Source organism: Heliangelus exortis, chromosome 8, assembly GCF_036169615.1.
Source record: "Heliangelus exortis chromosome 8, bHelExo1.hap1, whole genome shotgun sequence".
Classification (NCBI taxonomy): domain Eukaryota; kingdom Metazoa; phylum Chordata; class Aves; order Apodiformes; family Trochilidae; genus Heliangelus; species Heliangelus exortis.
In genome coordinates, this window is record NC_092429.1 from 15,099,894 (window position 1) to 15,127,826 (window position 27,933).

Consider the following 27,933-nt stretch of genomic DNA (forward strand, 5'->3'; position numbering starts at 1 on the left):
TTTAAGGATATGGTCCAAGTACCACTAGTATCAAGGAAAGAACACTGGAAGCATTCTCAAAGGATAGACTGGATATTGGTAAGTGGTATTCAAAGGATTCCTTTAAAATTCAAATATTTGAGGACAATCACATATTCCCTAAAGGTAAAGATCAACTTAATGACAAGATCAACAAACAAAATAAAAATTGACATTATCTATCATGCCATTCTGAACCATACTAAAATGTGCTAAATCTATAATATTTCTGCAAAGTCACCTTAAAAAATTATCAAGTTTTCACACACTTTCAATGCTTTTGATTTTCATCAAGCTTTTTTAAAGTCTAACCACAAGAAATAAAACCTTAAGATTAATTCCTTCACAGTAAGCCTGGCAGAAGCAGTTACTAAACAGTAACAGGAACTGAGCTGCAGCCTCTGGTTACTCAACCTACATCTCAGGCTTCTTCAGTCTCCTACATCACAGAATCTTAATCAGAAATCCCCAAAGCTTTTGCACAAATTATTGCCAAGTAACTATACTGAAGTTCTCTATCCAAATTCTACTTGTGAACATAGGCAGGGGTGTTCCAGGGTCTGTTTTATACCCAGGAGTACAATGCTGTAAAAGGTTATTTTGTCTTTCTGGCCATCTTACAAGCAAGGCTGAAGATCAGGCAATAGACAAAGTCTTCACCATACCTGCTGGTGCATTGGACACTCACTTGTCAGAGCTGATAAATATGCTTCTTTTTAAGCCTGAAATGATACTTTTGCAAGTTACTGTCCCTGCTGTCTACTTGACATTTCTAAAAAGAAGATACTGTTCCTCCAGCACAGGTGGCAGAAGTAAACATGTTGGCTCCTCAGCTGTTTGATGCTTTTGTCAGAATGGGCTAGGGTGGCTCTGCACACCAGGCATTCTTCAAACTCTGAAGAGTTCTCTTGGTCAGTACCTAGGTTGCAAGTAAGTCCAGGTGCTTGGTATGGTTCTTACCTGAGCCATAGGCATTAATTTATCCCATACTCAAATCCCTGACAATGTCTTTGGCTCTGAACAGCAGCTGTAGGGAGGAACCACCTTTCCCATTAGAACCAGGTACTGAAGTTTCCAAATAAAGACAGGACAGAAAGCCTGCATATGGTAATCTCTTAAAATGACAAAAGCAGTCTCCAAGATTTAGCTGAACACCTGAATGCCTTTTCCTTCTAGGATGACAAAAAGTTTCCAGAATTTGTCCTGAACACTAAGTTACAGGCCTACACAGTGTGAAGGGTGAGAATTTCAAGAAAGAGAATAACTCAGTAGTGTTTTAGGAGTAGTAGAATACTGTGGAACTCAGGAAGCATGGACTTCCAGGTTGTGATCCAATTTATTTTTATATCGTACAATAAAATGGGGAAAAAAATTATCCCAACCAGGGCTTTACATGACATATATAAACACACACTAGAACAGATCTTCCTCTTAAATAAATGTAGTAACCATTAGCCTGAAAAGATATTTTCTCCCTCTCACTCACATTCTGACTGAACATTTAGGAAAAGAGGAAGGATGTTAAAAGTGAGAACTGAAAAAACACATCCAATGCCCCACATATGCCAAAAAACCCATTGACTAAAGGTGGAAGTACCATCTATTTATGGCATTTTCCTAAGCAGTATTGTGTTTAGGGCTCCTTAGCAAAGGATCAATTAAAAGTAGTTATTACAAACTCTACAAGAACACTAATCCTTGGAGGTGTGAAGGATGGTAGTCTTCTTGCTTTTCCATCCATGTTATGCTAGAATGCAGAATTATCTTACCATTTCCTGAAGGAAAAAACAGTGTCACAGCTGTCAGTCATTATACCACAGAAAGCAGCACTTGCCTGCCAGGCAAGTGAGGCCCACGTGTCATGGGCAGTGACAGGGTGTAAGCTTCAGCAAAGAACTGGTAGTATGTCCTTTGGGGAATAGCTAGACTGTGCTGGCTGCTGACTGTTCCAGCCTGGACATGTACCACTCTCCCAAAGCATCATTGGGGTGCATCTCATCTGAGCCGGTGCTTCTGCCAAGGTCAGACACTGCTGCTCTCACTGGTTTGGCATCTCTGTCTTTTTGTGGAACTGCAGTAACCTAAACGCTGACGCGTAGCACCAGAGAAAGCTACGAAATGAAATAGTTGCATCATTGCCTTTAAATGTAAAATGTTTGATGTTTGCACATATCCTACACTTGGTATGACAAGAAATTATAATCAGCTCTTACACGACAACTACTGCTAAGTATTACAAAAGATTCATGGGACCTTTATATGCTGGTAAAACTAATTTTAAGAAATAGGAACAATTTGACATACTTTTATACATAAACACACATATAAGTGAGACAATTAAAGCTGAAAAAGGTAACACATTCAAGCAAAGCAAAGACACACACAATTGCTTTCAGGCCCTCTCCTTATCAGTACTGAAGGTACAATGGGAACTTTACATAGCCTGTGTTTTGTTTTGGTTTTAATTCCTGGAACCTGAACGGCATGTAAGCAAGATTTCTTTGATTGTTACAGTTACTTCCTTTCTCTAGAATGAACTTCTTGTCATAATGCCCTAGGATTTCCTTTGACTTTATGAAATTTAGCCAAGCATTTCTTACTATTTGGATTATAAAGTACATTACTTATCTGAATAACCAGGATCATTTTCAGGCTGGGACTATTATCTTATTGCCAACAATGCCATATTGCAAATCTGTTTTGTGTTAGCCCATGTCAGAAGTCCTTTCTTTTACTGGGCATTCAAAAATCATGATGAGTTGATAAAATTATGGAAAAATATTAAAGAGAATTTTCTTCTAGTTTTTCTTGATTGCTGGCATTAAGTTATGCTACTGTACTCAAGGTACTTTCAAACACTTCCTTTGTGTTGCTTTGGTGCTATTTTATAGTTGTGTCTCAGACAACACCTATCTTAACCTATAAACAGCCCGTTTCTGAACTTCTTAGAAGGCTCCTTCCCAGCCTACACCTTCACAGCCTCTTAGAAAACTATTTTCTTCAAAAACAAACAAGATTCGACTTAAAAAACACTGGACTCATACAGCCGGGGGAAACTTGTTCTCTCGGGGCCGGGGCAAGGGCTCCCAGTCCCGGCCTCCCAAGGATTCCACGCGTGGGGCGGCTGACCAAGGTGCTCCGGGCGGCCACCACCACCCGCACCAGGCGGCTCTGCCTTTTCCTCCCGCTCCACCAAACGGCGTTTGAAGTGCAGGCCGCGAGAGCCTCCCTTCCCTCGGAGCTGGCGGGCAGGCCCAGGCCCCGTCCGGACGCAGCCGCGGGCGCTGCTGAGCACCGATAACGGCCGGAGCTCCCTGAGGCGGGAACGCGTGCCGGCCCCGGAGGTGCCACCTCCCCCCAGTGCAGGGCAGGGCAGCGCCCACCGCTCCCTCACAGCGGCGGGAGGCGGGGCCAAGGGCGGGCGTCGCCGCCGCTCCACCGGCCGATCCGGGCTCTGGGGCTGACGCCGCGGCCGCGGCCAATCGGCTGCGGCGCCGGGCCGGGCCGGGCCGGGCACCACCCCCGGGCGGCTCTCCACGGGGCCGGGCCGGAGCGGCCGCTGCCGCCGCCCGGGCTGAGTCAGCGCCCTGTCCCCGAAGATGAACATCATGGATTTCAATGTGAAGAAGCTGGCGGCTGACGCGGGCACCTTCCTGAGCCGCGCCGTGCAGGTACGCCCCGGTCCTCGGCTCCTATCGAGGTCTCGCTGGGACTGCGCTTCGCTGCCGCTGCCCCTGCCCCAGCTGGGGGAGTGGGCGAAGCCGCGGGCCGGCTCCGTGGGGCCGCTGCTGCCGCTGGGCCCGGTGCGGGGCGTCGGCCGAGGAGCTCGGGTCTGCCCCGGGCTTGGGGGAGCGGCTGCCGGGGGGAGGGGCCCGAGCTGGTGGCTGAGGCCGCCGCGGGCTTTTAAGTCTGAGGGAGCGCCAAGGCCCAGTGGCGCTGGCGGGGGGTAAGCCCAGAGCTCCGGCCTGGCCGGGCAGCGATCTGCTGCTGTGCGGTGGCTTCTTCCCCCGCCCGTCCCCTGCTAGCCCTGAGCTTGGCAGGAACCCAGAATTTCGTCCAGTCTGGTTGCAAAACAGCTGTCCCCCGGGGGCTGGCGGGGTGACTGAGGCAGCCCAAGGTCATGACAGGCAAAGAGGAGAAGGCGCCTGGGCTGGGGGTGCTGAGCTGGGATCAGCTGTGTGTGAGGAGGGACGGTCGGACTTAACGCGTGGAAAGGTCAAAGGTGCGTCTCACCTGAAATAAGCCGGTGTTCTACTGGCTGCTAAAACCTCTGCCCTGCTGCTTGATAGAATTTGAGCTCTGATGTGGCACGTAAGAGCGTCCTTCAGTTTAGGCTTCTAGTACTGAGTTTTAGTATCGTTTTAAGGCTTGTTTGATAGCCCATTGTTTCTGAATTGGTTTTCCTCTTTCTTCACGCTAAGGGCACTGTAATTGGCTTTTGTTCCTTTGCTGCTGTCTGGAGCCGTAATCCCCTTTCTTTATATAATCAAACCTGAACAGATTTCCTGTCCGGGAGGTGGACATCCTAGCAATGCTTCGTAAACCACTTTGGTTTCTCAAATTCTCACTGGATCACAGTAAGGTTTGGAACGTGATTAAAAGTTATCACAATGCTCAAGCAGAACCAATGGTTCTGTCATGGCTTAAAGGTTGTGTGAAAGGTTTACTCTCGTATGCTCTGTTTGCATTTTTGGTTTACAGCTGACTAGCTACATTAGTTGTCTGTTTAATCTAAGCTGAAATTCAGTGGAAATGTGGAAGTCATAAGTTTGTTCTACCAGCTGCACTTTCCCCTGAAATGAGAAGTTTAATGAAGCCATTGAGAGAAACAAATTGCTAACATGTTCTTATGAGTAAATCATGCTCTGTGTGCTACAGTTGCTTCTGTTGCTTTTGAAGTTGATGCATAAGGCCTAAAAATAAAGATTAAAGGCTAGTAATTTTGTGGATTTTTAAAATACTGTCTAGGTGTAGATTTTTTGCCCCCCTGTAAAAATTATAGTTCTGTATATTGACTTAAACTCTTGTGTTCATGACATGGTATGACCTGGCACTAGTTGCTTTGGGATATTAGAAACAAAAAAATCCTACCAAAAACTGTGAAACAGTTCATCGGCATAGTATGGTATGGAAGAAAAACAATTAAAATTTTCATTCTGTCTCTAATTCAGCTGTTTCACAAGTTGGTGAGCATCTTATTAGTGTTTGACAGGCTTATCACACTTTTCTGTTATGAGGGAATTGGGGCTGTCTTATCCAAAACTGCCTGATTCACGTTCCAGGAAATCTCGTTCTGTGAATGAGAGGATACTGTGTTCAGACTGCCACGTTCTAATTAGTAATCCATAGAAAAATCGAGCCTACTGGCCATCTTCATCCAGAGCCCATCCTTCCTTCTGGCAGGCAGAAAATGCCTTGAGGGAGACCTCCTCAGTCTGTCTTCCAAGAGTTGCAATTGCAACTGTTGCGATTGTGCGATTATGTGAAAGTGATAATGTGGATAGTTCGTGGTATTTGAGATGGAGTACTAGGAATGTGAGTCCTTATTCTTGCCCAGCTCTCTAATCGGCAAACTGCCTGTGTAGCTGTCAGGAATGAATTTGTCTTTTACTTTTTGGTAGCAGAAACGTTTTTATTGTTCATGACTTCTACTTGAATTTAGAGGTTTAACTTAATGTAATTTCTCTTTCTAGTAATTTTGCAGTATGGACTTGAAATGTTCACTGGTCTGTGATAACCCAGTTGTATAAAAAACGGTAGTTTCCTTCTGCATGAGCTGGTCACATTCAGGCAGCTTGCTATGCATTATTATCATTCAATAAAAATAGATGGATGCATTAGATGACTTGTTGATGTGATACTGATCAGCAGTGCTTACATTAAGGTTGTCTTTATGACATGCTTTAAGCTTTATCAAAAAGGAACCCAAAACTTTCTTAGAGCTCTAAATAAAAGTAGAAAATCATTAGAATGTGCCAATCGTGGAACAGTTTTTTCTAAACAGAGGGAAATTGAGTCATAGGACCACTTTCCTTATTTTGTTCTTATTCTTTAGAAGAGATGGGGTAATCTCTGAGAAAGGGCATAAAAGAGAAAGATCCGTTCAAATATAGGCTTCAGGGTAATGGAGGTGGGAAACCAGACTGGCAGCATTGTTGCATTGCATAGATGCTGGAAACCATACTTACATCATATTGCTGTTTACCACTCTCCTCAGTATTGCTAAAATTAATTTTTTCCTTTATGTGTATATGTGAGATCTAACATTGGCTAAGCAGCCTTCACACTTAGGGAAGATTGTAGAGATCTTAGTAGTAAAGCCCACACTCTCCTCTGTAATTAGTAAAAAATCATTTCAAAACCATTTATATTGTGCTCTAGTTAATCTCTAAAAAGTTTTTGAGAGCTTAACAGTACCTGACATCTTCTTGAAGGATGAAGAAGCAGTAAACTTTTAAACAGCAGTACTAATAAATCTATAAATAAATTCCATCCTTCGCTGTACTGTAACTGGATTTTCTCATGCTTGCTTTTATGTAGAACAGCAAATGCTGCAGTATTTATCTAGACATCAGATGCATATGCTATGAAAGTTGGTTTTCTTCTGCACATGATATAAATTGCATTGTGCAAAGTTATTTAAATTTTGTCTTGTATTTTCTTTTCTTACTGTTAGTTTAAATATCTTTCCAGAGAACTTGTTAAGAATGAAGTTTGACAGTCAAAATGTTTCCAGTCCTATTATCTTCTTAATTGGTAAGCTTGTTAGGGGTTTAATCATAAGCCATGTTCTCTGAAAAGGGCTGACTTGGAACAGAGTGTCAAGTGATGAGATCATCCTCGTCCTGAGGAGCCGCAGCTCTGAGGAGAGGCAGGCAGGCAAAAAAACCCTCAGTTCCGGTTTTGCTCGGTTCCCTGATGCGAAACGCCTGGCTCCACCCCCCCTCCCGGAGCTGGGATTGAAATGCAAAGTGCTTGTGGATTAATAAAAGTTGGCATTAATTTAATATTAAGTGAAACAAATCGTCTGCTGGCCTTATTTAGTTAAATGGAGTTACACTGTGTTTCGTTGTTACTGAAAACACAGCTTGCAAGACTGTAACAGAAGTCATCTTACCTTTTTTGTAAGGCATAACAGCATCAGGTATCTCTCAACAGTTCAGATTGAGTTGCTCTATTCTAAAAGGCAAAACATTCTCCATGCTTAAGGATATTTATTCCACAACTTCCAAGGGAAGTATTTTTTTGCTTTCTATCCTTGTCTTTAAGAGCTTTCTCTAATGTCTAATTCTAATTTAAATCTTCGTGCTGAAGTTTAAACTCACTACTTTTTGTCTTCTTTGTTGTGGACAGGACAACATTTCTTAGACACATTATGGGTAGGTACAATGAGAATCTTCTGTGTCATCAGGCTTTACTTTGAGAGAAGGGACAAACTTAATTACAAAATATACAAGATTGAAGTAGTCTTTGAATTGTCTTTGTTAGCTCTGGACTCTCACTTTGGCTGCTGTTTCAAGGAGTATTATACAAAATTTAGACAAAATGCTTCAAGTGAAAACTACCAGGTAGACCAGAGAATTTCTTCCTGGTGTTGTAAAGTACCTCCCTCATTTTGGTCTGATAAACACCCTCCTGCCCCTTTTTTCTCTGATGGTAAGGATGTGCTGTTGTACTTAGCAACTTTCAAAATTATCTTTAGGGTTTTTATTGGTTGGATAATGGTTATGTATATGAAAGCATAATCTTCAAATAGAAATTATTTATGAACTGAGTATTTTCCACCTGACTACTTCACAGTTCACAGAAGAAAAGCTTGGTCAAGCAGAGAAGACTGAACTGGATGCTCACCTGGAGAACCTTCTCAGCAAAGCAGAATGCACTAAATTGTGGACAGAAAAAATAATGAAACAAACAGAAGTATTATTGCAGCCAAATCCAAGTAAGGAGCCCTTCAGGTTTTTGTTTGCAACTTTTGAATTAACAGATTTGTCAATGTAAATGTTTACTTCAATAGGTATTGCATAAGTTATGACTAAATGGAGCAGCTTCAAGATTTGAAGGCTGAAGTTAGGGAAAGGCATTTTGAAGAACTATTCAGAGTCAGAAATACTGTACCAGTCCTTCACCTTTTGAATGGAAAAAGCTTTAGACAGAGCTCTTTAAACTATAGCATTGCTTCCTTACTGTGGTCAGTCTCAACTGTTTCTTTTGAGTTGTTTTTTGTTTAATTGAATTTCTTAATTCCAGAAATCTTAGGTAGCTGTAAGAACTCTAAAGTTCTTCATGTAGTAGATGTGTTGGCTCAAGGAATTGCATTACAATTTCATTGCTTTAAACTCTGCACAATTCAGCTTGAAGTAGGCAATGTGAACTGAAACTTCTGTCTTTAACTAATGCTTTACTAAAGAGATATTTTCTCCAGAGCCTGAGTCTTTATCATTTGCCAGAATTTAGGCAATACAATGAAGTTGCAAGTATGCTTTCATCACTGTTGAATCTTACTGTAGTACTAGTAGTAAAAACATAGGTAGAAGAAAGGTAACTTTCTGGTGTGTTAATTTTAGTTGTTTCTGAAATGGCTGCTATGAGTAGTAATGCTGAGGGTATCCATTTCAGACTGCATTTTGTGGCAGTTTTACTGGAGTTGGCAGCTATAGGAGTTTGCTTAGGGCATAGATTCAGCTTTCAAGTTAAGACCTGGTCACTAGCCACGGAGTTAGTCAATATTACAAAAATAATTGTAAAGTTCCTTTAGATTTACACAAATGATAGAATGCCACTTACACCTCTGCACTGGAAACAAATATTCTCCTGACATACTGAGTTAGGATTTATTAGTACAAGTAAATCATACACTGATAGCACTTCTCTAATGCCAGATAATAAATTCTTTATAATGCTGATCTTTGAACTATTATGTTGGAAGTCTGTTGCATCCTTTAGTTGCATAAAAGCAGTGTTTAAAAAAAAACAAAACAAACATAAAAACCAAAACAACTGATTCTGTGGGAAGGATGCAATAGAACTTAGAGTAATGCAGAGGAAATAGTTATTTTGTTCACTAAATTAAGTATTTGTAACGTGTGTTGACTTTTTTTGAAACTTGTCATTATAGGATAGTGAATCACTAACTGTAGGTTGTCAGAACTGTGTGAGGATTGTTCAGTAAAATAATAACATATGGAAATATCTCTGTTATTCTGACCAGTCAATTTTCTGATGGTTAAAATTACCTGGCATTAAACAATGGTCTTCATCTGGAACTTCAGCTGTTTGGCAGCCTACTTGGAAGGACTATCACGTGCTGCTGCTTTTTTCAAGTGACTGTTTAATGCTGCTCTTCTGTCTGAGGGAGGAAAAACAACTTCGAGTTGCATTTCTAATTGTACCTCTAGGTCAGACCCATGTAATAATCACGTAATTTTAGATTTTTTTTTCGGTTATTTTTCTCATTTAGTCACAAATTTTAAAGATGAGTTAAAAAAAAATGCTATGAATTTTAATAATTTTTGTTTCCACCTTTGGTGTGAGGGAGTGTACTGGTATTTGTGTCAGGTTAATTTTTGTGACCTTAATGAGAGAGTAATTATTTGATTTGGTGCTCATGATAGTTTTCTAATAACCAGTATTCTTTTTGGTTGCATCAAAGTGGCAGGTTTGCTCACTTGAGAGCTTCTTTGTGGTTGTCACTACTATTGCAGGCTGAAATTAGTTCACAATAACTGTGTAAATAAAGTGTGCTAATTATGAAGTCAAAATAGTTGGTCAGAAAAATGAGGTGGTGTATCTGAGGAGTTTGCTGTTGTAATTAACAGCATCCCTGTTTGTGAGGCTTTCTCAGCTAAGAACCATGCATAAGAATCACCAGTAAAACCCATTAATATTATGATAAATGGATTTTAATGATCATATAGTCACAACAAGGCTTTTTTTATAATTTTGTTGCTCAGACTAAGGAAAGATGGGAATACGAAATGAAACACTTCTAGTATCTGAGCTGCTTTGTTTCAGCACGTGTCAAAGGAGCAGATGGAATGGGAAAGAGAGGATATAACATCTATGGCTACAAAACTTTCAGAATACCTTGACAACTACTGTAACTGTAGGTTCCCTATTGAATTTAATTCCTACACTAGTGAACAATTTTCACACTTTTTTCCTGGAGGGAGAGAAGAAGGCTGGTTTTGTTATTATGTTCTTATAGTGAAGACTTTTGGACAAAATTTAAAAAAAACCTATAAATATGCTGATAGGAAGGGACAGAAAAAGGGTAATATTTCACTTTCAAGTGTTTCTTAAGAGACATCTGTGAATATAGTGTGACAAACATGGGATGCAGCTGGTTTCCAAAAACAGTATCTTCACCTTAACATTGTTCATGTAGTATTGAATTCTTAAGTTTTATGTCCAGATTTTGAAATTCTATTTCCTTTTGTCTCCCCCGCTTGTGTTTTGAATGACAATATTTTTTTACAAATAAACATTTTAATTTTTTTAGATGCCAGAATAGAAGAATTTGTTTATGAGAAGCTGGACCGCAAAGCACCAAGTCGCATGAATAATCCAGAGTTACTGGGCCAGTATATGATTGATGCTGGGAATGAATTTGGCCCTGGAACAGCTTATGGTAAGTAGAAGCAAAAAATCTCTTGTGTTGCAGGAATGAAGGAGGAGAAATAAGAAATGTCCAGATCCAGTTTTTCTTAACAATGTAAAATGCTCTTTCTTGCCTTTCTCTAGATAAAACACTTCAATGACTCTGTATCAGTTTGATATGACTTATTGTATAACTTTGACCATTAGGAGATCAATAATGAGGTTTCTAGCCAAATACAGAAATAGAACCTGCCATTGGAATATTAACCATCTTTGTGGATTTTCTTATCAGAGGATATAATTTTGGAATCTAGTTTCCCTTTTAAAGGAAGACATTTGCACGTCTGACAATACTTTTGTATTTATTATGGTGTGAAGTGAAACTTATCCAGAATTACCTTCTGTACTAAGAAGCCTCTCTAACATTACCCTATTCCTGTTTTTCTTTAGTAGTTTGCTGAAGATGAGAATGTAGAAAATAATCTACATCTTTCTTTTCTAGCAGACTTATATACCAATACACTGGAGGGTTGGAGGTTTTTGTTAATTATAAAGTCTAATTCTAGAGTACTTTACAACTTTTAAATAGATGTAGGTGTTGATTTAACTTAACTAACCTAAATATGTAGCTGTCTTCATAGAAATACAGCCTGCAGTCAAAATTGATACCTAGCTGTCTTAGTTGCTTTCTTCAGGACTGCAGTGTGATGAAAAACTTTTGTTCCAGGAATAATAAGTTTATTCTGAAAAAGAAAAATTAAAAAAATAAAATAAGCTTTATAGAAGACTTGTAGATACAGAGTCAATAATGGCAGACTTTGTTACTCTTACTTCACATGGTTTTATGCTGTTATCTGTGGCTTTCCATCTGATCATCAGCCTCAGGCCTTTCTTTTTAATATCAGAGCTGTACTCAGAGACACTATTCCTTAACTTGCAGAATTTTTAGAATTCAGGCAAGTAACATAAACTATGAGCATAAAAACATACACTTTTAGCTTCTGTATGGTGTCCCAGTGTTTTAGTGCTCTGAAAATTTTTGTCTTTGCTAACTCCCTGGTGTCAATCTGTTGAAACACAGTAATAACAACTGTGTTAGTGATACACTAACTTTATTTCAATACCTAAATTGCAACCAAATTTCAAAATACACTTCAGTGAATATACAAACATACAGTTAGAAGTTGAAGTTGATGGGGGCAGGGAAAAACATGTTGTTTTTCAGTAAAGTTAGCTTTTCCTGGCTACCAACTATTTGTAGCTTGACCAAAAAGGTATTACAGGGGGAGGAGGTTGGTTGATTAAACTAAGGAAATAAGCCAGTTCTAAAATAAGTGTTTACAATGGAGCTGCTGTAGCTGCCACTTCTACAGTGTTGTGTTTATTGAAATTGAAATCTTGCCTTGACCTGTGATTGTTATTAATAAAAATGTTTTTTTGTATGGGTTTATTTTGGTTGGCTGGGTTGTTTTGTTTTGATTTTTGGTGTGTGTGTGTGTGTGGTTTTTTTGGTATGTTTGGTTCTTAGTTGTTTGGGGTTTTTTTTGTTTTTTTTGTAGTTGATTTTTTTTTTTTTTTTTTTAATACCTTGTTGTGGTGTTGGATCATTCAAACTGCAAACTGCTGGGCTAAGCTTTTCTGCCTGTAGAAACTTCTGCTGTTAACTACCTGCCTGAATCACTATGAAACTAACCTTTTTTTTTTTTTTTTTTTCACCTTTGTAGGAAATGCACTAATTAAATGTGGAGAAACACAAAAACGAATTGGGACAGCAGACAGAGAACTAATTCAAACTTCTGCTATAAATTTTCTTACTCCCTTAAGAAACTTTATTGAAGGAGACTACAAAACTATTACTGTAAGTTGAATTGTGAATTTGTCAGCATTTTGCAACAATTGTAACTGTAAATCTTGAAAATGATCTAGTAGATAATGTTGCATTATTGCTTTCCTCAAACTAATGTAGAAAAAGTCAGATATAATTTATGCCTTCATGTATTGTCCTTTCTTTTGATCAGGTAAAACCAAAACAATTCTGAAAACTTACTTTTTGTAACTATTGCTCTATTAAAAATATATATGTTGAGTATAAAATATGAGAATAATTAGGATCTAATTCTGCCTTTCTGTTGTACTGAGACCTCATTAGAAAAAATTCCAAGCAGATAGGTGTTTGATTCTGAGAATGTGTACCTGTTCTCACAAACTAACCTAACTTGCTTTCAGAAAGAACGTAAACTATTACAAAATAAAAGGCTAGATTTGGATGCAGCAAAAACCAGATTGAAGAAGGCAAAAGTTGCAGAAGCTCGAGCTGCAGTAAGTGGATTTTCTTTTTTAATTTGTCCACAACTTTTAGATTTACTTATGTGTATTTATTAACTCCACTGCATGGTTATGTTTCCAGTCCTTCAATATTTTTCTAGATACTTTGTAAGAAATGCTTCAGAGAAACACAAGAAAAAAAAATATTAATTGCTGATCAAGGTGCTATGTTAGTGTTCTGTTTTTAGATATTCCATCAGGATGAATTTACTTGACCCAAGTAAATATTCTCCCCTTGTTCTGTATTAGGTGAGCCTGCTGTGATACTACTAAAAATTACTTGCTACAATCTGACAAGGTAGTTGTAAATATATATCATTCAGAGGTCAAGTTTTGGCATTTGAAGCTCTCAGTGTATAATTACTTCCAACTGATTATCTGGACTTAATTTCTCTATGACAAATATAATTGTAGCTTACTCTTTCTATGTTGTTTACTACTTCATACCCCCAAAGAGGGCAAATCTCTGAAACTCATTTTTCTTAACCATTCTTATTCCCTCAAAAAATGCTTATTCAAGGAGATTAAAATTACTATGAACTAAAAAACTTATTTTTCTTCAACTCTTGAAATGCCTCTAAATGGAGGAATAGGTAATTGAATGCATGCAGTCTCAGCAATGCTTATAGTATTTTCATAGCTGTATTTTGACTGCATTCCTAAAGGTGCAGCAGTTAATAATGGATAGTAATTTTTCCCATAAGGGTTAAAGCAGTTGGGGTCATGTACACAGATGCTGAAGGAATACAGTTTAAATACACAGGGACAGTGTAACTGATGGAGAGGCAGAATCTGCACTGTCAGGTTTTGCAGGCCTTTCCTGAGGTCTTGACTTGGAAGTGTTTTCAAGACTGAGCTTTGTAAATAAAGCACCTCCCCTCTTGAGGATGATGATCTTCCTAAAGAAAGATTTTTCTGTGTCTCAGTCCTCCATGTCATGCACACTGTCTTTGTGTATCTAAATTGTCTATTTCTGAAGTCTATGCATTAATTTTCCCATATATTGTGTAAGTTTAATGCAAAAATGTTACTTCTCTAATTGTCAAGCTTTCCTAATTTGTAAGGTTAGCAGTAGAGAGTAGAGCAGAATTTTAGTCAGGCACTAGTGCAATCTGAAAACAATGGGTAGAGAAGCAATGGATAATAGACTGTTTCTTTGCTTGGGTTTGTTCAGAGTTAGGTTTCTGGAAAAAAAAAAAAAAAGTATTTTGGTTATTAACTTCCTTATGAGATGGTAGAAATATATACCTTACTTTCCAAAGCAGTAGGAAAACTGTAATAATGTTGTTCCCTTGAACTTAGGAGAGCTATAATATATAAATAAATAAAGGCTCTGAACTTGAGTTTTAGTGCCTTTACCAGTATAAACATTCAGAGATTGGTGCTCTGACAGAATCACTGCCAGTTGCTGCTGCTACTACTTGACCTGCCTTAAAAATTAATACAGCAAGAAATTCACAGTTTGATTCACAAATAATTTAGTGCTGTTGGAGCATGAAATGCTAGGACTGTTACTTCTACCTTGACTATACTTCAATTTTAATTACATTTTAGCAGCAGTGTGCAAGTTGTAGTAATGGATTGTAGAGTTCTCAGAGAAGTGAAAAAATTGCATCTCTACTTTATCCTCTGCAATATAGAAGTGAGGACTAACCTGGAGATAGGTGTGATGCAAATGATTCTCCTTCCCCAGCCCACTTATTTATGAAGGAAGATATCTTGCAAACAGTGCTGAACTGATAGCTTAGCAATGTGTATTAAGTTATGATGCTAACTTATGCTTCAGTACTTTATTTGAGAGGATAAAATGATAAATTGCATCTACATTTGATTATTTTCCCCTGCTATAAAAATATTTAATCTTTGATGAAATTACATTCTACCATGCTTACTGTACCACTAAAGTAGCTTAGATCAGTATTTAAAACAGAAATCTAAAGTTTTGCTTATCTGCAGTCAGTTCACAGCCTTGTTTAGCATAAACTTGCAGTGCTTTGTGCCAATAATCACATGCTCCATTCGAAGTGTTGTAACTTGCTTTTGTCTTTTATCTATGCTCTTAAGCAACTAAACACCTCTCAGCCTGAAGACAATAACATTATGGTAAATGTCTCTTTCATGCTCAACTTGCTGCATGTAAAATGGCTAAAGGTTTGTTGGCCTCCTGTGTTCATTCATTTTACTATCAAATGTTTCCTCTTGCTATCCATCTCATTTGGTCTTGGTTTGGATGTTTTCCATTCCAAATTGGATTGGTATAGTGTACTGAGGGCACTTACATCAGTACAGCATTAGATGTTGTTTTTATCACAGTATTTCTGGTAATCTGAAGTATAAAATATTACCCTCTAATTTCTGTAAGTTTATGAATGCAAGTTTAGGGTGCAAAGGAGTTGAATTTTTTTCTCTTCTGAAAGTAATTTCACTCACTGGATGCAAAAGAATTATTTCATTATCCTATTTTTTTATTAGGAGTAGGACTGAATTATGAGGAATAACTGGCAATATGTAGAAATTTAGTTCAAGCAGTGTTTTGCAAATAACTGAAACTAATAATGTCATATAATTTAATGGATGAAGTTGAATACAATATGTAATAAATATTATGCAAGGACTCACCAGTGCAGCTATTTTTAGCACCATAGTCATGAAAGTGTCAAAGGAAGGGGTTAATTAATTATGTGTAACATAGACTGTGCTGTTCAGCCTGTCTTGGTTCAAGACTTGCATCTGCAGAACATGCTTTGTGTTGTCTCAGTTAGTGTTCCAGATTTGTCAGTTGTGATCAGATAAAAGAGCAAACAAACTTGTTTATTACAACTTGCTTCTGAAACCTTTATGCACACTTTTTACTACCAAAGTCCTGATTGTGTTATCATCTTAAAACTGCAGAAAATGAAGGTTAAAGGAGAACTGCATTGCAAGAGGGAATTGGAACAGCAAGCTGAAGTAATTAACTTTTAGAGCAAATTCTTTGCAGTTCAATGATTTTGCTGTACTACTTGCTACTACCTTAATTCTCAATTTGAGACACCTCTATAGCATTTTTAATTAAATTTAGGTTTCGGTTAAAAAGCTTGTGAAATAGGAAGCTGGTAATGGAACTGGCAAGAGAAATCATTCATTTGTCTGTTTCAGTTTTTACTTAATATGTTGTTAAAATGAGAATAGCTTCCCGTAGTTTTCTAATATTTTAACACATTAAGGTAACTTAAGTTCCTCCATAATGTAATCTAGTTTGTCTGATGAATGTATTCTGTCATGTAGTATATTCTGTTGTAATAGCTTGTTTTAAATAGATTTTTGTAACATATAAGTTCTGCAAGTCATGCACTCTTCAGTACCTAATTTATTTCACAGATGTAGTGTTATCCCTACTCACTGTAGTTTCATTGTATATAAAGGGCTTTGAGCAACTGGCTTACAACACTCCTCAAATTCCTGTGAAATTCTGAGGACAAGAAAGTAGTTAAAGCCCAAATATGTTGCATCCTGTATTAAAGTACCACCAATGTCTAAGTTTGTGTGTTTTTATTTTTCCCTCTTACTCTTAATGCTGGCTAGATATGGGCTGAGGAAGTGACAAAAGTAAGTAAACAATTTAGAAACTGCAGAATTTGGAAACCATAACTTGTGCTGGTCTCATGTAACAAAGGATATTGCGTGCTGTCCATGTTGGTCTAATGCAGGCAGTGGGATGTGTTACATGGAACTCACTCCTTACCTCTAGGGCCTTGCAAACTCCAGTGGCAAAACAGTGCCTGGGGCTTGTTCTGTAGTAGGCTGTTTCTGGCTGTCACTCAGTACCATATGATTCTCATGTGACAAGATACAGTAGAGAACAAACTACCTGACTTGTCTGCCAAAATTGACTGATATGAGATTCTGTGAAAAATGGTCTATTAAGAATGAGCTTATCTGAAAACTTTCAGAAAGGTTGAGGCCTAGAAATATGCACTGTCTCGGAGAACACTGATCTTCAACTTTTACCCAGAACATGGAACAGTAACTAAAATGCTGGAGTGCAGGCAAGAAACTCTGTGCTTTGGAAGGGTCTCTGTGTTCCCCAGTTTTCTCCCCAGTGTCACTAGAGACTGCTGTGCTTCTCTTTAGCAACTGAAGGTAGGAGGTAGGCACATCTGGAAACTGCACCTGGGTGGAAGGCTGGTTCATAAATACTGCATTAGCTTTGGGGTGGGGGCTGCAGCCTTCTCTGGGCATGCCACCCCTTGCACAAGGACAAACTTACTGGAGATAATGGGGCATTACACTATAGCTGCTCTCATGCCAGGAGAAGGGATCATTCTCAGGCTCACTGACTCTGACAAAGCAGCACTGGGAACAAGCTGTGAGAAATATCCAAGGGGATTTCTGTGGGGGGGGGTAATAAAAATTAAGGGTAGCAGTGGAAAGTAGGGGTAGCTGGAGAGTAAGGGCTTTGGAGTGGGGTTTTTAAAGGGGGACTGATAGGCAGCTGTGGGAGGTGTAGCAAGTTGCTATTAGGAGCTGGGATATGGAGCTTTGGACAAAGTTTTAGGCTTATGAGGGAAAACAAATGAAGGCTTTTTCTGTATAGAGTCTGAGAGTTTGGGGGGATGAGTTTAGAGATGGAACTGTAAGAAGAAGGTTAGGTCAACTTTGATTCCAAAGTTAGACAATTATTTTACTCTTTAAGTCAAGTAATAATTTGGAAGCATCAAACCTGTCTGCTGCAGTACTTGGTACTATTTTGCTAAAAATAATGACAGGGAAGTAATGATGGCAGGGAAGTAATACTGCTGGAACAAAAACTAATCTTAAAGTTCTAATCTTGACAATTATGAATTAAACTTTTTGACACAATGGCAAGCAGCTTTAAGGATAGTGAAATCTAACAGATTGTGTTTAGAGAGAAAATGAAATAAAACAAAGATCTTAACCATAGCATAGGGGGGACAAAAAGGTTTAAATCTTGTAATAAATTACATAATTCAAAGTTCTCTTTTCTTATTAAGCATATTAAAAGCAGAGACTTTTGAAAAACTACAACACACATTCTGCTGAAGTAGTAGCAATACATCCATGTTTCTAACAGCAATCCATTCTATGTTTGAATGTTGGAGGAAGAGATTCATTAATTTAATTCAAATCTAAGAAGCTTCCTCACAAGTATTTCAGATTGTCCAGTAATCTCTAGATGAGTTACAGGGTGGTTTTTTTTTTTTAGTTAGAACAAAGATCTGCCTGGTGTCAATGAGAAACTTTCTTCAATTTAACTTTCCTTTTGAAATGTAAAATTAGAGAATACTGAGTACTGTACTATAAAACTTCATAAACATGGATTTTTGTTACGAGTCTTCTGAGGTGTCTGGTGTGGTCAATGGAAAGAGCAGAGGCTTTTAGTGTGTGTTCTGCACATTGAAGTTATGCTGCTTTTGAGCATCAAGAGGAGCTCCTGTCTTGTCTTTGACTAGAAAAGGGACAGTGAGGCTCAGCTTTATTGGGTAACATGAATGTATCCATTAGCACTGTTTCACTAGTAGCACGTCTAACAAAACAACATTAGGAAGCTAATTGTATTTCCTATGCTTTTGCAGTTGTGTGTTATCCCATAGCTATGGGATTGCACAGTATTTCTGAATGGTCAGGTATTCTTATGTAAAATTTGTAAACATGGTAAATTTCTGAGTTCAGAAATATTCCTTGTTCAGAAGCTGGGTTCATATTTTAAACTTGGGGGCCAAGTACCATTTTGAGTGATTGTCAAAGAAGAAACCACATGAGGCCTTCTTACTGCTCTAAAACCAAAATATGACTGCAGCTGGGGATCTCAGGAAAGTTTAAGCTTTTATTTTGAGCTCTTCATTTTGTTCAAAACAAAAGGTGAGCAGGCCATAAGCTTTCTAGATTGAAAGTCAATTGTATTTCACCCTTACTTCACCTTTACCTTGAGGTGCAGAGTAGGCACACTGTCAAGCTGCTGTTCACCTAGCAGTACAAGGTGACAGGGATAGGCAAAACTGATTGAACATATCACATAATTCAGTATATGTAAATCTCTACAAAACCAATACATCAGGTTTTGTAAAGCTATGTATTTTAAGCCACTCTATACTGGCTAGGTTAACAAATGTTATCATATTACTCACTTTGCCATTTCTTACAGAAAGTAGTTGATTTGCTAAAATATTGTTTAATAAAATTATTCTGAATAATATTTCCCCTTCCTGTCTTTCCCATTTTCATGTATTTACTCATCTGGCAGGTAAAAAGAAACACAGCAGCAACTGCTGACTTCAGAGAAGCAAGAGACTAGTCTGTTTATCTTCAGATAATGGTTCTTTTTGTAAAAGGAAATGTGGATATTGCTAATACAGAAGGGAATGCTTTTCTCTTGGCTATCAGATTTGCTTTTTCCCCTGTTAGTTCTTACATTTCTCTCAGGGATTGCCAGATGAATTTCAGCAATATTAATACAGATTTAATAGGAAAATTCCAAACAAAGATTCTTACCTCAACAGTCTTTAAAAACCTATTTAGTTTGTAACTTGATGCATACACTGCTACCTCAGTTTTAGTAAGAAACACACATTACTCTATATTGTATATATACAATAAACTCACTGTTTATTAATGCTTATAAGCATTCCCAGATGCAGTCACTTCAGATGAAAAACACTTCAGTAACTGTATCATTCTTCTAAGATCCTTCCATGAGACTTTTTGTATTGATTAATATTAGTGTGGTTGAAGAGCAGGATGCTTGCCAACACACAAAATCATTTGAATATTGTTGTTTTATCACTATGACTACATTAAGTTTCCTGAAAATATATTTCCTTTTGTTTTGTTTTGTTGAGAGCAGTAACTGCTGGATCTTTGACTTAAGGCAGAATTTTGCCTTTCTGTTTGTTTTTAGAAACAAGGTGCTAAATGCATATAAGGATTGAGGCAAGGTAATCCAGGTTCCAAGCTGAGTACATTCAGTCTCAGAACAGTGAATCTAAAGTATTACAACATATTTTATGGATTTGAATATTTTGAGTAGTGTCTGCCACCCCCACCTGGCAACCCCCTGAAAAATACTCTAAAATAATCACAGCATTTGCTAGATGGAAGTCCTTTAAAACTGCTGTAATGTTAACTTGATGGAATTACTTAAATATGAAATGTAAATCCAATCACTTTAATGGAAATTTAACTGAAGTTAAAATGTTTGCTATAGTTTGGATTTATTATTTTTAAAGATGCCTCAACTACAAGCTCCTGTAGTAGCTTGGTGGCTAGTCTGAGACATTAATTTATGAAATAACCTGTTAAAACTTAAGAGATTTATGTATGTCTGATTGCCATGCAGCTATATGACAAAAGAAACGTGGGGTTTACCCTAAGTATGTGTGTATGGAAACAAAATTACCTTGTCCTTGGCTGCCATTGCTATGTTGGCAGAAGCCGTGGTGCAGAAAATGAATGAATTAGGGCAATGAAAGCTTGGTTTGTTACTGGGAGAGGAGGGGCAATGCTGCTGGTAAAAAAATGCCTTCTTTTTGCATGCATCAATTCTGAGTGGTAGGTGTCTGATAATAAACCTGTTTCTTGTGTATACAAGGCCTCAAGATTTCTGAACCCAAAATGTAGTTCAACTTTTTGCTTAGATTTGCAAAGGAAAAACCCTTTTCAAATACCTAAGCTTGTGATTAATGCATTTGTATGAGTAGTTCTGAACGAAGCAGAACTGCTGCAGTCAGAGGGTGTTACAGAGGGCATTGTACAAGTATCTAATGAGCATCCTCACTTGTAGTCTGAACAGGAAGTACGAATTACTCAGAGTGAATTTGACCGTCAAGCAGAGATTACCAGGCTTCTGCTGGAAGGAATCAGCAGCACACATGTGAGTATCCAAGAGGGGTAGAGATGAAAAGTCAAAATCAGGGCACTTTCTAGAAATACCTGCTGTAAGCTACTTAGGAACTTTGGGCTATCAGTTTCGCATCAGTGCATTAAAGCATCAAACTGTGTGGTTTTCTTTCTTGAATTCTAGTTTAGTATCCACTGAATTTAACTTTAGTCTCCTTGAGAATGTAAGAACTTAGATTTTTATTTTTTAAACTCAGCTTCCCATTCATCAGATAAACTCAATGTTGAAACCACAAAAATGTGCTAAAATATTTGTTCTGTTTTGAGAACACGGCATGATGCTTGTACAGTACTATATTTTGTGCTCAAATTTTTGTCATATTTTATCCCATTCACCTGGTGAATCCAAGCACTGTGTCTCTGTGTCAAAAATCCCTATGTGCCAATATTTGCATTAGCACCTGATTAGGAGACCAATCTTTCTAATGCAGCATAGTGCTTTTGCAGACTGAAAACTTGAGTTCTTTGCTGTATTACAGGCACATCATCTTCGCTGTCTGAATGATTTTGTTGAAGCTCAGATGACCTATTATGCACAATGTTACCAATATATGTTGGATCTCCAGAAACAACTTGGAAGGTAGTAGCACTGTAAAAACTTCAGAATAAGTGTTTGTGAATTATATGAAAGCTTACACCAATGTAACAGTGGTGAACACACTTATGTGATGGATTGAAAGGAAATATATCTGTTCTCATGTAACTGATAGGTAAAGACCCCAGTACAACTGCTTCCCTAAGTCTACACACAGAACTAATGCCTTTTGAGGGTTGATTTACTGTGATTCTGTATATTTTGTAATTGAGAAAGGTGAGCCTTGTTTACCTCATTTAATGGATGAAAAAAGAATTTCTAGAGATTTACTTCTAATCATTCAGTTTTCTTATGCTTCTTGCTGCAAAAGCAATGTATAAAAAATTTCTGTACTGCCCATAAATTCCTGTTACCTCTTAATTTGCTTTGGGGCATTACCTGATTTTGAATGAAACTGCGTTCTCCACTGTGAAGTGGTTTGCCAGCAGAGATAATGGATCTAGGGAGAAATGTACTTCCTAATATTTATAATCAGTAGTGTAACGGACTCACAGTACAAGTTTTTCTAGTTTCACTGTTTTGTGGGCTTAACATTTTTAAAGAGAAGAAACTGTTTGACACTAATATGTGCTCGTAATCTTTTTTTTGTGGTTGGTGTTTATGTAGAGAGATGGTTACTTTTCATAAAGTTTCTCTATTCTAATTCTTCTTTATGAATCAGCCTTTCTTAGGATTTTACCAGGCCATGTTATATAGGTGAGCATTTGCACTGAAGAATTGTCTGTATGTAGAAGTTTACTGCAGTGTCTATTCTAAATAACTGTCTCCATAAAGTATCTCTGTTTATGTTTTTCATGACAAGGAAGTAAAACAAAAGTGTTCTTGAGTCTTGTCCTTTTCCTGACTTGCAGCTTCCTGTGGCATTTGATTTCCTTTCCTCAGTTTGTTTGAATGAGTACTTTAAAGACTTTTTAAAACAAAATTGTTAAAAGGGTGATTTTAAAAAAAGCACTATTTAAGGTTAAATTCCATTGATAGAAATATTCAGCTGTAAAATTTGGTAGTGAATAAATGCAAGTTGTACAATTGAAAGCTTGAACATAAATGTTTACTGGATTAAGGACAATGTCTCTTAAATTAGAAATTAAGTGAAGTGTATTTACACAACTATTTCGAGAGGATGTTTTTAAAATCTGTGCTCTTATCCTAGTATATTTACCAAACAGAAAGATTTAGGCATAATACCCCTAACCTAAGAAAGAACATGTTTCTTTTTAAAGTCTCTTGCTTTAGGATGTATAGCATGTCCCCAAACAGCTGTCTTTGTTTAAAATGTATGTAAACTGCTAGCAAGTATAAAAAAGTATCTCTGGAGGAAAAATATCCTTTAGGATGGATATATCTTTATGTAGCTATGATCTGATTAGGATTTTTTATATAATTAATGTAACTGCTGGAAGAGCAAAAGCATGGAAGTTTTGCAAAATTCTAAATGCCTCAAACAGCCAAATCAAAACAGTAATGGTGTTAAGATGTGGGTGTATCTGCCCTTCTTTGTGCAAGGCAGTCCAATTGAACCATAAACACTGGATAGGCTCTAGCACTTGCATTAAATAGATGAGCAGGTTCTACCCAGTGTACTTCCTGTGTCACATGTCAGCAGATACAGCATCAAATAAACAGCTTGGGCAGCTTAGCTAGATTTTAGTTGTATTTGCCAGTACTCTGTTGGTTAACAAGGGAAATACAGTGCTGAGTCACACATGTTCTTTCCACACATCTAAGAATGACACTGTGCCACATTCTAATGTGAAAGCCAAGAGCTGTGAGGGACTTCTTGATTTGAGATCGTTTGTGTTCAGCCTCTTAGTGGGATAGTTTATTGCTTGAAACAGAAAACTGGTTTTCAGTGCAGGTATATATTACATGTTTTACCTGAGTTGCATCTAGGGCATAAATCCTAACCCAGTTTACATTGAGACCATTTAAGTTCCAAAGCTAAGCACTGCTTTTCCTGATGTACTCTCCAGAGTCAGCTGCACATAAGGTGGGGGGAAGACTTGTGCTCAGTTATCTTTTATATAAATAGACATAAGTTTATAGATGCTTCTCTTGAAGGCAGCAGCATCTGCTTATCCGTCTATTGCCTCCCATCCTGTGGGGATGCTTAAAAAAAATCAAATCTCCCAGGTTAAAATCAGTCTCTGTTCTTTTTTTGAGCTATACAAATTTATTTCAGGTACTCTGTTACTTCACTTTTTCTCTTGCTGATAACTGCTTTTGCACTGAGTTTTCTCAGCTTCTCTGACAGCAAAGCCTAAGCTTTGGCATAATTTTTTCAACTTACCCATTGCTAGTCCCCTACACTACAAGCTGTGAAACTCCTTCTACTCAAGTGTTCAAAAAATTCCAAGCAGCCTCTGTATAGCTGAAGCTTTCCAGTAACATGCCTACATATGGCTTTGCAGAGAGTGAGACTTTATGCTTTACTGATTGACAAAGTCATTTGGCTTTCTCTTCCTCTAGCTGTACAAGCCAGGGACCCTTTGAAATGAGCAGAATGATTTACAATTAATTACTGGATTAACAGAGAACAGGTTTAGCAGTATACTAACCTGTAATTTAGCCATATGGAGAAACAGGTGATTGTCATTTAAAATTAAGTCCCTCTGTTTGACAACTAATCAAGTTATAAACACATCATGAGGCACAGCTGAGTTATCTGTACAAAAATAAGGGGTCTAGCTTTTCTTTCCTTCTGCTAATTTGATTTTCTCAGGGAACATGGTGACCTGGTTTGAAAAACTAATCTGGCAAATGAAAAAAATAAAAATAAAAATTAGTGGAGTTGCAGTCTCGGTGAGTTGAACCAGCCCTTTATGATCAAATGTGGTCCAGGTAAGCCCTGGGGGAAGTGGGACTTCCTGCTTTTTAATAGCAGTAAAATGCTAGCTGAACTCACAACAGTTTCTTGAAAGTCTGTGCAATTCATTCTAACAGGGCGAGTTCTGCCCTTCACAATATACTCCTGCTGTTTGCCCTCAGTGAGATAGAATTGCATGAGTGCAAAGTGAGTATGTTTAACAGGCTGTTCTAATGGAAAGTTAACAATCTTCTTGGTGATTTTTTGAGGGCAGATTGTTGAATCAACTTACCAGCAACAGAATGCTAGATGTGACTCACATGACAGAGAATGAATCCTTGTGCTGTAAAGAGGTAGAAGAGTGGGTTCACCCTGTTTGGTAGTATAAATTTATTAGATTAATTATAGTGTGAAACTGTAAACTTGTGTGCAGTAACTGCTGCAGCCATTACATATTTGAGCTTCCTTATTTCCACTCTATGTTTATAGCCAAAGAACCTCAAAATTCTTTACTATAATGATAGAGTTCATTCTCACCTGCATCAGATCCTTAAAACTGTCTCCTCTTAGATTATATGAGCACCAAAAACACTGCAGGGTGTGGAAATAAACTGATCTTGATTCATGTGGTTAAAGTTACCACTGAACTGCATCTTCAAGGTCTTGGCTGGGGAGGATAGGTGGGAAGGGATGAGATGAGACTATTTTCTGGCAGACTTACACACAGTAGGAAAATATTTTTATTATGTCAAAAGACTAGGAAAAAAAACAAAGGAGGGGAGGGAGGGGCAATATGCCCACATCCCAGGGGGTAATGGAAAATCATGTATGTAGAAAGACTGATGATTAAAGTGTGGGAATTGACTGCTTGATGTGTAGACTGGTCATAAGACTGGAACGAAATGCAGCTAGAATTCCATGTCATCCTGATTCAGTCTAAGTCTTATTTGCTCACCCTTATTCACTGCATCAGCTCTGCCACTTTTCAGAACCTTCACTGAACTGCTTTTAAGGTAGAATCAGATGAATGTTGTAACAAAGGAAAGTAGCAAAGGGACTAAGAATTACTACATCAGCTACTGAATGAGTGAGTTCAGTCTGCTGTAGAACTTCATTCCAGGATGTAGGGCAGAGAGCTAAATGAGACAGTCTCAAAGCTCATCATTGTCTCCTATGCTGTGTCTGTCCTGCTGCGCTGAAATCTCTTGCTTCTTTGCTCTCTGCTCTGCTCCTGCTTTTCAGCCATGTATTTCTATCTTTACCCTTTTATCTGCTCTGGCTCTCATTGCAGTTTTTTGTCGTGCTGCTCATTAACTTTGTATAAGATTATACACTTTTTTTCACCTTTTTTTTTTTCCAGGCAGGTTAAATAATTGAATTGACTTCATGGAAGGGTCTGGCAAGCACTACAGCTGGCACAGAAGAATCAGCAGCCTAGAAATGAGGGGCTTAAGTTAATACAAGTTCATTGTTAGTGTTACAGATACTTTTGTTGTACAGCATGCAATTAGCTGAATCAACAAACTGATTTAGATTAAAAAATAGTTGTGGGTTTTTTCTTACTTCAGAGGGAGACTGTGTGTTTAGTCTGCATTATATTTCCCTGATCTGGTTCACCAGCACAATCTTTTGTGTAGTCACACAATTGAGGAATGAGCAGAAGGAGGTGGAGTCTACTCCTACTGGCTGAGCTGTCAAAATAAATATTTACTAAAAAATCAGTCTGAATTGTGACTGAGCTTTCCTAGTTTTGTTTTTGTTGAGGTGATTATCAACTCTTTTTAAAGTGGTAGTATTTCTTTTAAAGTGTATTGATTTGATTCATACTACAGTTCAGGAACAATTTTTTTTTTTTTATTACGTACAAATATCTTTGTATGTAACCCTATTCTCTTGCTGTTGTCTACTGCTGTATATTCTGCAGCTATTAAAATCAAGAATGCTAATTTAGGCATGGTGGCATGTAAAACTCCCCATATACAACTATTTCACTCAGAAGTCTTTTTGTTTTGTTTTCTCACACAGCTTTCCATCTACTTTCCTCTCTAACAACAATCAGTCTTCCTCAGCTCCGGTGCAGAGTGTTCCCACTCCCTCAGTCTTGGCCTCTGCCTCTGCACCATTGCCTTCAGTAAGCAATTCCATAGTTACTTCAGGCATCAGTGAACTGAAATCATCCAGTGGCAGCAGGAAAGCTCGAGTTCTCTATGATTACGATGCTGCAAACAGCAGTGAATTATCACTACTTGCAGATGAGGTAAGAGTTTTCTATGTACCTTCATAATTTAAAAGTAAAATCAGGCTATTTGTGACTAGCCAGTTAAGATGTGTTGCATCAAGAAACCCGTGTAATTGATTTTTTAAATTAAAGTTCAGTAGTACTCTTAGAGCATTGTCCTGTACCTGTATACATTCTACAGTGAGAGTTAGCATTTGTTACACCATTTTAGCTTCAAGCAAGATGCAGTTCTGCTGTCGTCTTCTTATCACACCTTTTGCTCTGTTATCAATACAGTTAGTCCTTCAAACATTAACTACTTCAATTTGAGAAAAATATAAGAAGACAGCCAGTCCTGGGTTTGGTGGTGGTGGTTGTGCTGTGTTTATTCCTGTTCCAATTTAATTGCACTCTTCAGTGGTAGGAGCTTTACAAAGCAGATGGAGATAGACTATGAGGCAGGGTGCTGGAACAGAGTTCCACCTGGTAATATGATTGCAGCTTAACTGTGAAGAAGTGCATCCACAAGAAAGTTTTGAGATATTGTCTTATTTTAAGTGTGCATTACAGAAATATTTGACTTTTTTCTTATCTAGACAGTGACTTAGAAGCTGTGGCCTAAGGTTTTCCATTAAGATGTAGCACATCAGCATCATCTGTCTTTCAATCATGCACTTGAAGATGCACAAACTTTCTTTTAGATTGCCTGTTAAAGGTGATGGTGACAAGATTTATAGATAAAAATAATAGAAAAGAAACAGTAATTAATAGAATTTCATCAGAAAAAGGCTTTAAAATGTGCTACTGTATCCACTTTTCCACGGACCAATGAAATAATTTTTATGAGCTCTATGTTATGTTCCATGGATGCTCCTATTAAATGCTCTATTTAACTTGGTTAATCTCAGTTCTAAGACCTTGGAAATCGCATGAAGGTAGACTGTAGGTTTTTTCCGGGCAAGGAAAGGTTATAATAATGTATTTCTGTTTTGTTTTTTTTTTAGGTGATAACAGTGTACAGTATTCCTGGGATGGATTCAGACTGGCTGATGGGTGAAAGGGGAAATCAGAAAGGCAAAGTGCCTATTACTTATTTAGAACTGCTAAACTGAATGATTGGCCTGAATAAAGACTGTCAGTTATGGCAACACTGTATTTATATACAATTAACGTTGTGTAAGCAGGTTTCAGTGTCTTCCATGTTATTGTCTTGAGGGACAAATACCAGCCATTACAAACTGGCTTTTCTGCCAGCATGGTTGCATGGTAAATACTCTTTTCAAACTTAATGTGTTTAAAGCTTTTACTTCATGTGCCAAGAAGATGTTTCTTACAGATTTGTTTCTACTGAAGTTTTCACTAATACAAGCTTCTACTTTCAAGTAATCTAGATTGAAAGCAGGAGTTACTGTTTTCTACTGAGATTTTTCATTAATGGCAAAGCTTTTCTTCACATAAAATAAACTTATTGTGAAACAA

The 27,933-nt window shown here is 37.9% G+C and overlaps 1 protein-coding gene across 6 annotated transcripts; it reads left to right on the plus strand.

Annotated features, from left to right (window-relative positions):
• Positions 1-10: 10 nt before the first annotated feature.
• On the plus strand, positions 11-27,933 carry SH3GLB1 (SH3 domain containing GRB2 like, endophilin B1). 6 transcript variants are annotated; one of them, XM_071750606.1, is made up of 11 exons: positions 11-3,689; positions 7,819-7,960; positions 10,520-10,648; positions 12,342-12,475; positions 12,844-12,936; positions 15,007-15,093; positions 16,507-16,530; positions 20,723-20,812; positions 21,318-21,418; positions 26,262-26,493; positions 27,459-27,933. In XM_071750606.1, the coding sequence occupies exons 1-11, from the start codon at positions 3,618-3,620 to the stop codon at positions 27,564-27,566; spliced, it is 1,212 nt and encodes a 403-aa protein (XP_071606707.1). In that variant the 5' UTR covers positions 11-3,617; the 3' UTR covers positions 27,567-27,933. The 6 variants fall into 6 exon arrangements, with proteins under 6 accessions (XP_071606707.1, XP_071606708.1, XP_071606710.1 ...); XM_071750607.1 differs by having other exon boundaries at positions 15,007-15,045; XM_071750611.1 differs by lacking the exon at positions 11-3,689 and adding an exon at positions 4,107-4,240.